At 42.7% G+C, this 10,704-nt stretch overlaps 1 protein-coding gene across 1 annotated transcript; it reads left to right on the top strand.

The window, feature by feature from the left end:
* Positions 1-806: 806 nt before the first annotated feature.
* On the top strand, positions 807-10,533 carry smc1a (structural maintenance of chromosomes 1A). The gene is made up of 26 exons (XM_080469270.1): positions 807-1,195; positions 2,528-2,716; positions 3,109-3,221; positions 3,577-3,780; positions 4,120-4,358; positions 4,432-4,690; positions 4,942-5,082; positions 5,173-5,255; positions 5,359-5,458; positions 5,720-5,827; positions 5,927-6,112; positions 6,219-6,398; positions 6,697-6,843; positions 6,931-7,068; positions 7,155-7,271; positions 7,349-7,455; positions 7,547-7,688; positions 7,764-7,909; positions 7,994-8,147; positions 8,225-8,332; positions 8,432-8,588; positions 8,677-8,831; positions 8,959-9,110; positions 9,193-9,262; positions 9,371-9,481; positions 9,731-10,533. The coding sequence occupies exons 1-26, from the start codon at positions 1,087-1,089 to the stop codon at positions 9,809-9,811; spliced, it is 3,696 nt and encodes a 1,231-aa protein (XP_080325396.1). The 5' UTR covers positions 807-1,086; the 3' UTR covers positions 9,812-10,533.
* Positions 10,534-10,704: the final 171 nt, after the last annotated feature.

Raw genomic sequence — 10,704 nt, forward strand, 5'->3', positions numbered from 1 at the left:
TTGATATACCACATCAGATTGGGTTTAGCTGGCCTACTATCAATCTGAAGTTAAACAGGTTTTATAATATAATATAATATAATATAATATAATATAATATAATATAATATAATATAATATAATATAATATAATATAATATAATTCAAACATTTTTATCTGAATTTTGCCAAGATATTTTGCTGTTTTGTTGGGCTTTTAATTTGAAAGAAGTGATTGATGTTTATAGTGTTATAGTAACATTAATACATCGCTGACTCAAAATATGTTGAGTTTTGTTTTGTTTTTTGCTTCTGCAGGCAGTAAGATTATATATCATATCTATTTATTATCTAAGGCTATATTAGTAGCACATTTATTCATGTTGTTTGTTGTTATTATTAGCAGTAGTATTAATTAGTGTTGTATTAACTGACTCAATGAAGGTGAGCTCTCATTCACTGGAACGTCACTTTATTTTTGAAATCGGTTTGAGGACGTTATTATGGTATTGTATGGTGTATGAGCGCACTGCTAAACAGAACGGCGGCTGGCTTGACCGTAATAATTAATGATTATAATGATTAATGATTCTAATTAATAAGCATAATGTATATTATAATTAATAATAATTACATTATAATAATTACACATTACTTGTGTACACCGCTGTGATAAAGATTTATCTTTTGTTGGGACATGACATCTTTATAACAGGGGAAAACATTTGCTGTATTGTTTTTAATGTAGTTAAAACATTTATATATTGAAACGCAATGTAAAAAGCCTTCCGAAATATCTCGCGAGACTTCGCGAGATTTGACGTCTCGCGCGCTCTGCGGGCTTCCTGTCGGACTGTAAAATGGCGCATTGTTGTCACAACCGCTTCGAGCGTTTTTGATTATTATGAACTCTCTCCAGCTCGCGAAACTAAGCGTGCATTTCAGAATGTAACGTGCGCATGCATCGGGGATAGATTCAACCTCGAGCTCCGCTCATTCGCGTTCATTTTACGTGTTGTTTTGATAAAGCTTAGCATTAGCCGCTAGCTAACGTTTCGCCAAGGCGAGCAAACACGGTGCAGACGGTGCGACGCAATTTGAGACAAAATGGGTTATTTGAAGCTCATAGAGATTGAAAACTTTAAGTCGTACAAAGGCAGACAGATCATTGGACCGTTTCACAAGTTCACTGCAATCATCGGACCCAATGGATCTGGTATGTTGTGACATTTAGAGGCTTCATTGTGTTGATTAACGGTGGACACGGCGCAGTAAAACAAACCTGAATGTTGAGAGTAAAATCTACAGTTTTTGATCATAACATGTTTTATAACTGTGCAGGATGGCGGTCAATACGCGATTGCTATTACATCATGTATTTTACAGTCAACGTATTGGTTGTTGCATGTTTGTGTATCAATGAATTGGGAAGTAATCAAACTTGTTTAATCTAATCTTACTTAAGGATACTGGATAATCCTGATTAGAGATACTGCTATTTAAAATAGGCAATTCACCAACATTGAATTGACTTAATAATTGTTGAGTGTTACTTTTGTACTATAATTTTCTGAAGTCGTTGGCCTACACACATACCTATTGGAGTGTTTGACTGCAGGTTTGATCAAATAAGCAAATTTCCGTGTAATTAAGAATAAAAAATGCTTTATAACCTTTTAAAAAAAATCTTTATTTGCACAAATAAGAATATAATACAGAATCAAAATTAAATGATACCTGACTGTGCAGGAAAGGGAAGAAACCCGTCAGTTTTATATGAAATCCTCATCAAATAAACATTACAATAAAAAAAATTGAAATAAAAAAGGGTAAAAGAAAACAAGCAGAGAAAACTAAGGAAGGCGTCAATAAAAAAACTGTTCTCTAAACCACACAACATATCAAAGTTAAAGGGATCCTATTTAGATAGGAGATAATTAAATAAATTAACCTTGAGAAGGAAAGAGGAATGTAAATGATTTATTCAGAGAGTTCCAGATTCTGGGGCCACGAAATTAGATGAAAAAAGTTGATGCTTGGAGGTATGGCAGTGATAGAAGGAAATATTTTGGGTTCCTTGTTGGGTAGAAGTGAATATCTGATGAGGAAAACTCTTACTTAAACCTTTAATATTTTATTTGTCTTGAAGTATTTCTGATTATTAATGCTAAGCACTTGTGTTTTATGTGATGAAACAACTGAAGTTTTGCTTTTGAAGCTATAACGCCTATTTAATTGCCAGTTTTCAATTGCCAGACCTGACTTCTTTATAGGAAATTGCTTCTGAACCCACATTCTTTGCAGATCATGAGTTATTTGAATTTATTTGTATTTAATAATCTGAACAGTATAAAGTGGTAGAGAGGATTGGTGGATTTATCTGCTGCACTCTAGTTAAGTATTGCATCTTTTTTCTTGTATGTGACCCAAAAGTGGAATCTTAAAATAAGGGTTTACATTTAATGGCTGCATCCTCTGTATTCAAATGAACTGGGTGTATCCCCATTTGCATCTATAGGTTGCTAAATATATATATTTTCTGTTGCAGGGAAGTCCAATCTTATGGATGCCATCAGCTTCGTGCTGGCAGAGAAGACCAGTAACCTTCGTGTGAAGACACTGAAGGATCTAATCCACGGAGCTCCTGTAGGGAAGCCAGCTGCCAACCGAGCCTTCGTCAGCATGGTGTACCAGGAGGACAACGGGGAGGAGCGCTCCTTCACCAGGGTCATTATTGGTATGTAGACTTCGCTGCATGACCTTGATGCTTCACTCAGTGTCGTCTGCATGAATTAAAGATGAGTTTTGCCTTTTGACTCTTCTAAAATGCCACCAGTCCTGTTTGCATGTAGAAGGCGCTTCTTTTCATTCAAGCTGTTCGTAAGAACAGATTTAACATTTGCAAAAAAAAATAAAAAAAACGTTTTTATGGATTTTCTCCACGATGTACCAGTGATTCAACGCTGCAACTCGCTCAAATGTAGTGTGAACTTTTTAGCCGCAATTGTTAATAGTGGCTCATTTCAATGTAGAATTGATCAGTTTATGGTCTAAATTGCACGTTCAGTGCCACAATCATGCAGCCGTGTTTTTTATTTTTTAAATGGTCATGATGTTTTTGTTTGTCAGGTGCATCGTCTGAATACCGCATCAACAATAAGGTGGTGGGCCTCCCTGAATACAGTGAAGAACTTGAGAAACTTGGTATTCTGATCAAGGCCAGAAACTTCCTCGTCTTTCAGGTGAGACTGGAATATTATTTTGCTGCGTATTCAGAAAATCTTTTCAATCAGTATTTTGCTTTTGTGGCGATACAGCAGTTTGTATTTACTCTTTCAAATGTAATATTCATTACTATTGTCTTTGTACTTTGTACTTGCTGGGGGTTGCTGTAACTGTTCTTGTTTTTATTGTGCAAAACACTTTGTTTTGGAATATTTCTGTTTGTAAAGTTCCATATGAGGAAGTGCAGCAAAGCCAAATGCACCAATGAACACCTCCACACACCTTCTGTTGTTTTGCTGAAGCAGGTTTAGGAGGATCGATGAATGAAAGATACTTTTGTTAATTTTGATTTGGTTCTGATTTGTCTTCAAGGGAGCCGTGGAGTCCATCGCCATGAAGAACCCCAAAGAGCGTACGGCGCTGTTTGAGGAGATCTCACGCTCTGGTGAGCTGGCGCAGGAGTACGACCGGAGGAAGAAGGAGATGGTGAAGGCTGAGGAGGACACGCAGTTCAATTATCACCGCAAGAAAAACATCGCTGCCGAGCGCAAAGAGGCCAAGCAAGAAAAGGAGGAGGTATGCTCCTCGTGTTTGACACGTAACACTCCATCTCTTGCTTTCACAGTGACATTCTGTACAGAAAAGCTGCTTTGCACTACACACTGCAGTTGTTTTTTTTTAGCTTGTTCATCGTTCTAAATAACTAAACGAATAGTCTGGTGTTTTTATTCTATTCAGATTAAATATAGTCTAAATATTTGAGATGTTACTTACATGTGCAGTAAAAGCACATTCCAAATACTGATACGACTGATAACGTTTTTAAATCTAAAAATATCTTAGTGTGTATTATACATATTCAACATAGGCGCCTCTCTAATGCCCTTGTGTGTCTCGTCTTTGTACTTTGCCCAGGCTGAGCGTTACCAGCGTCTAAAAGACGAAGTGGCCCGGGCCAGCGTGCAGCTGCAGCTCTTCAAGCTCTACCACAACGAAACCGAGATCGAGAAGCTGAACAAAGAGCTCAGCCAGCGCAACAAGGAGATCGACAAGGACCGTAAAAAGATGGACCACGTGGAAGAGGAGCTGAAGGACAAGAAGAAGGAGCTGGGCAGGCTGATGAGGGAGCAGCAGACTATTGAAAAAGAAATCAAGTAAGTGGCATCGCACTCAAAAGTACTCGTGTATCATGTGCGTGCGGAGGCTTCATGAAGTTTGTGCTCGCAGGGAGAAAGACTCCGAGTTGAACCAAAAGAGGCCTCAGTACATCAAGGCCAAAGAGAACACCTCCCATAAGATTAAGAAGCTGGAGGCGGCAAGGAAATCCCTGCAAAATGCTCAGAAGATGTACAAGAAGCGCAAAGCGGACATGGACGAGCTGGATAAAGAAATGAAGGCTGTGGAGTTGGCGAAGCAGGAGTTCGAAGAGCGGATGGAAGAAGAGGCGCAGAGCCAGGGGCAGGACCTCACCCTGGAGGAAAACCAGGTCCCGATCAATATTTCATCATTTGATTGATATGAATAAAAAGGATTTAGATTGCTGATAAACTCACAATCCTGTACATATATATATATAATTATTTTTATGTGATTGTACTATCTTCAAAGCTATAAATGTATAGCTTTTAATCTGTTTTGTCCATCTTGACAATGATGTTTTGAAAACAAGTATATGTAAACACTACATGGATGTTAAATTACAACCAACTTATCGTGAGTGTTTTTGTTTTCCTCCAGGTGAAACAGTACCACCGCCTGAAGGAGGAGGCCAGTAAACGTGCCGCCACTCTGGCTCAGGAGCTCGAGAAGTTTAACCGCGACCAGAAAGCCGACCAGGACCGGCTCGATCTGGAGGAGAGGAAGAAAGTGGAGACCGAGGTAAAGAATGGATCATAATCGGGCTGATCTCTGGCGGGACAAATGGATTTGGGGCCGATTGATAGAAATATTTATTTTGACTCTCCGCAGGCGAAAATCAAACAAAAGATCCGTGAAATTGAGGAAAACCAGAAGCGTATTGAGAAATTGGAGGATTACATTACCACCAGCAGGTATGCTGCTCATGTTTCTGTCGTGGTGTGTTCATCTCATCTGTTCTTATAGATTTGAGCGCCGTTGGGCTTCATTCACACCTTCATCCCGTTTCTCTCTCAGGCAGTCGCTGGATGAGCAGAAGAGGATGGAGGAGGAGCTGACCGAGGAGGTGGAAATGGCCAAGCGGAGAATTGATGAGATCAATATGGAGCTTAATCAGGTACTTAATGTTTCCCACCTGGAGCTGATTCTGTCTTTTTGCTCTGTTTCCTCTTGAGATTTAAGGCTTTAAAAAAAAAAAAAAAAAAAATGTAATTGTTAAATTCTGAATCCTTGTAAGTTTCTCACTGCTCACGTTTCACATTGAGCGTGACGGATAAATCAAATGGCCCCACGGTGGGAGACGAATCCATGCCAGCCATCGAACACACCGAGCTGCGAGGAGCTCCGTGACGAATGTCGTTATTATTGGCTTCTGTAGGTAATGGAGCAGCTCGGAGACGCCAGAATCGACAGGCAGGAAAACAGCCGCCAGCAGCGCAAAGCGGAGATCATGGAGAGCATCAAGAGACTCTACCCCGGCTCCGTGGTAGGCCGTCCGTGACTCATTCTGCAAATTTCATTATGCACACAAGGCCCAGCTTGTCGCCTCGTGAATTTAAGTGAAAACGTGCGTCTCTGTTTCCAGTACGGCCGCCTGATCGACCTGTGTCAGCCCACTCAGAAGAAGTATCAGATCGCCGTCACCAAAGTGCTGGGAAAGAACATGGACGCCATCATCGTGGACTCCGAGAAAACTGGCAGAGACTGCATTCAGTACATCAAAGAGCAGAGAGGAGAGCCGGAGACCTTCCTTCCTCTCGACTACCTCGAGGTCAGCAACTACATTTTAATGTTCCGAGTCCACACAGTTCACGGAACCTGTATCAGACTTAAATTTAACTCTTGTACAATTGATTAATTAATTTTTTTCCCCACAGGTGAAACCGACAGACGAGAAGCTGAGAGAACTTCGAGGAGCCAAGCTGGTGATTGACGTCATTCGCTACGAGCCGCCACACATCAAGAAAGCCCTCCAGTATGCTTGTGGCAACGCTCTGGTCTGTGAGAACGTAGAAGACGCACGAAGGATTGCTTTCGGAGGGCCGTACCGACACAAGGTACGTCACTTCCTTTGCTTTAGCGTGGCGATCCGTAGAACCACGTGTGGCTCTGTAGCCCCTCTGTAGCCCCTCTGTAGGCCATCTGCAGGCTTTGTCCACTAAAAATAGCTTAAAGGAAAACGGATTGAAATGTAATAAAATGTCGCCTGTTCTAAATTGTGGTTATGTAACATGCAACATTGACAAATATTTGGTGGAAAATGGCAAAACTGTCTCTTTATGTCATAGATGTTGCTTCAGAAGCTCTAATTTCCTCGGTAGATTTGAGATAATTGGTTGTTTTGTTTCTGTCCAGACTGTAGCCCTGGATGGGACCCTGTTTCAGAAGTCTGGAGTCATTTCCGGAGGCGCCAGCGACCTGAAGGCCAAGGCCAGACGCTGGGACGAGAAGGCCGTGGACAAGCTCAAGGAGAAGAAAGAGAAACTGACTGAGGAGCTCAAGGTAACTTGAAAGGAACTTGTTCAATCCTCACTTACTTCAGTCTGAAACAGATCATAAATGCTTTTTCTTGAACGTTCTTGTCTGCAGGAGCAAATGAAAGCCAAGAGGAAGGAGGCGGAGCTGCGTCAGGTGCAGTCTCAGGCTCACGGTCTGCAGATGAGACTCAAATATTCCCAAAGTGACCTGGAACAGACGAAAACCCGCCACCTCTCCCTCAACATGCAGGTGAACATGGCCGCAGTAGGAGAAGGAATCTCACCGTTTGTAAATTTGACTGTTCCACTAAAACGAGTTTAATTTGTGCCGCGCAGGAGAAGTCGAAGCTGGAGAGCGAACTGGCAAACTTTGGCCCCCGCATCAACGACATCAAGAGGATCATTCAGTCCCGGGAGCGGGAAATCACCGACCTGCGGGATCGCATGAACCTGGTGAGGCGCTTTCCTCCTAAAGTCCGAGAGTTCGTGAAGATTTGTCATGAAAGTAACACCACTGCCTTGGTGTCCAGGTGGAGGACGAGGTGTTTGTGGAGTTCTGCAAAGAGATCGGAGTCAGAAACATCCGAGAGTTCGAGGAGGAGAAAGTGAAGCGGCAGAACGAGATCGCGAAGAAGCGGTAAGTTCAGTCGTCTTTGATGTCGTTCGCTTCCTCGCTGTAATGAATCTGTATTGTTCCATGTCTGACCTAAATCCGATTTGTCTTCAAGTCTCGAGTTTGAGACCCAGAAAACCCGCTTGGGGATCCAGGTGGACTACGAGAAGAACCAGCTGAAGGAGGATCAGGAGAAGGTGATGATGTGGGAGCAGACGGTGAAAAAAGACGAGGCTGAAATAGAGCGACTCAAGAAGGTGAAGCCATAAAGTCAAACGTCACGGACAAACGTCTAAATGAGGTCAAGTTAACTTTCGCTGTGCGCTTCGCAGGAGGAGCATCGACACATGAAGATCATCGACGAGACGATGGCTCAGCTGCAGGACCTGAAGAACCAGCACCTCACCAAGAAATCTGAAGTCAACGATAAAAATCACGACATGGAGGAGATCCGCAAGAAACTGGGAGGCGCCAACAAGTCAGTGGTTGCGTGTGCACGCCCTCGCCTCCATCTTCCTCTTCTGTAAGTTCCTCCTGCTAAATGTTGGGTTCAACTTTCCAGGGAGTTGACGCAGCTGCAGAAGGAGGTGACGGCCATCGAGACCAAGCTGGAGCAGAAGCGCAGCGACCGTCACAACCTGCTGCAGGCCTGCAAGATGCAGGACATCAGGTTGCCGCTTCGCTCGGGAACGATGGACGACATCAGCCAGGGAGAGGTACAGGAGCACGGCGCTCAACGTGTCGTTTGTTTGAGACTGAAGCAAAAGAAACGACCTCTACGTGTTGATTTCAGGGGAGCTCTCAGAATGACGAGTCCAGCAGCCAGAGGACGTCCAGCAGTGTCCTGGCCAAAGAAGCTCTCATAGAAATCGACTACAGCAACTTGTCTGAAGACCTTAAGGTGGGAATTCCTTTACAGCCAATTTAATTTCCAAAGTGTAAGACCCGGCTCGACCATTGACAAGAAGTGAGTTACACATGAGTGTCTGACTCTGCACAGGACGCTCTGTCAGAAGATGAGATCAAGGCGGAGACGAACACGCTGCAGCAGCGTCTGAACGAGCAGCAGAGCATCCTGCAGAGGATCAGCGCGCCCAACATGAAAGCCATGGAGAAGCTGGAGAGCGTCCGGGACAAGTTCCAGGAGACCAGCGACGGTGAGAAACGAGCGAAATGTCTGAAGCCACATGGTGACGCTGTGATCTGAACGCTGTGATCTGAACGCCGCCATCGTCCTGCTTTCAGAGTTTGAGGCCGCCCGTAAGAGGGCGAAGAAGGCCAAGCAAGCCTTCGAGCAGATCAAGAAGGAACGGTTCGACCGCTTCAACACCTGCTTCGAGTCCGTGTCCACCAACATCGACGAGATCTACAAAGCTCTGTCGCGCAACAGCAGCGCCCAGGTGCGTTTTAACTGTGATTCCAATTAAGACACTCGGATCGTCGTCGTCAAATATACCCGAGGAGTTCTCTGTCACACGTCGGTGATCGTGTACAATATCCTACACTGAGTGTCTCTTTGTTCTTTAGGCCTTTCTGGGCCCAGAAAACCCAGAGGAGCCTTACCTGGATGGGATCAACTACAACTGTGTGGCTCCGGGGAAGCGGTTCAGACCGATGGACAATCTGTCCGGAGGAGAGAAGACTGTTGCTGCTCTGGCGTTGCTCTTTGCCATTCACAGGTACACGACCGCCAACCTGCCCTTTACGCTTGTTTGTTTAACTTCTGTGTGACTCTAACGTCTCCTTCCTGCTCGTCTGCAGCTACAAACCGGCTCCCTTCTTCGTCCTGGATGAGATCGACGCGGCTCTGGACAACACCAACATTGGGAAGGTCCGTATTTAGTTTAACAACCTGAGGTTTTTCATCATTGTTATTTTCTATGTTTTGTATTTACGCTGCCGCCGTGTAACTTTTAACAATTCCATCTGAACCATTAAGGTGGCAAATTACATCAAAGACCAGTCGGTGCAGAACTTCCAGGCCATCGTCATTTCACTGAAGGAGGAATTCTACACCAAGGCAGACTCGCTCATCGGCGTTTATCCCGAGGTGAGTCAAATATTTAAAGAAATAATAATTCATGCAAGTCTACAATCACTTTTTGATTGTAGAAGTGTTTAATGTTAGTATTTATCAAGAATGAGCGGAATACACATTTTAATCTGGTTCTTTGGGACCCCATGTTTGCCCGAACTGAATACTTTAGACGAGATTTAGATTAGGAATCTGATTTAACTTAAAAGTATTAAACGTTTTCCCATTCCTTAAAGTCTTTTCATTCTTGCCCTCTGTCCACAGCAAGGAGACTGTGTCATCAGCAAAGTGCTGACCTTTGACCTCTCGCAGTATCCCGACGCCAACCCAAATCCAAACGAATGAGTCGAGCCCTCCTCGCGCTGCATTTCATTTCTTTTCCTGGATTGTATCATGTATCCTGTAGATCATTTATCTTTTAGGTCTCTCACTGGTTATTTACAGGTTGTTTTTTTTTGTTTTGTTTTTTTTAATGGATAAAGTGTTTTCAGATGTTAGAGTAGTAAACTTAGGGAAGGTCTTTTAGTTTCTGGGGAGTTTTTCTCTACGGTGACATCCAGGATTTATGTACATTTAAAAAATAAAAAAACAGCTCTTTTTCAATCTGGCCATTATTATTCTATATAAATAACCATACTCAATGGAATAAAACCTTTTTCAAGCCTGTAGAATTTGTATTATGTGGTAAAATGTGTTGAATATGAATGAAACCAGTTTTTTTTTTTTTTTTTTTTTTTTTTTTAACCGTTTCTTTGAAGCCCTCGTCTGTCCCCCGCTGTGTTTGGATTTTTTTTCTTCTTTTGTGCTACTTTTTTTTGTTGTTTTGTTCGTTTTTTAAAAAAAGCTTGATCAGAAACATGTTACAGTACCGTGGATACATTCCCGTCTGACGATGAAACCGTACGACCCCGAGATCACGGCGCTCGTCAGAAAAATGATCACTAAAGGTTTTTACTGTCGTCTGAATAACAGCCGCCACTTCTTATTACCAGCATGAGTGACGTTCTTAAGCTGTCCGGTCTGTTTTATTGACTGCTCTGCTTCAATAAATGCCATTTGAATTATTTACATTTCTCTACTTTTTATTTATTTATTTTTTTTTTACACTTTCAAATTAGAGTTCTATCAAACAACTCGTTAATCGACTCTCACCTACAAAGCGCCACGGCAATCGCAGTGTTGGTTTCCATTCCATAAGCGGAGTCTGTGCTTTGCTCGGCAGGACTATTTTAGGAGTC

The sequence above is a fragment of the Lipophrys pholis genome, assembly GCF_963383615.2.
Source record: "Lipophrys pholis genome assembly, chromosome: 8".
Taxonomy (NCBI): Eukaryota; Metazoa; Chordata; class Actinopteri; order Blenniiformes; family Blenniidae; genus Lipophrys; species Lipophrys pholis.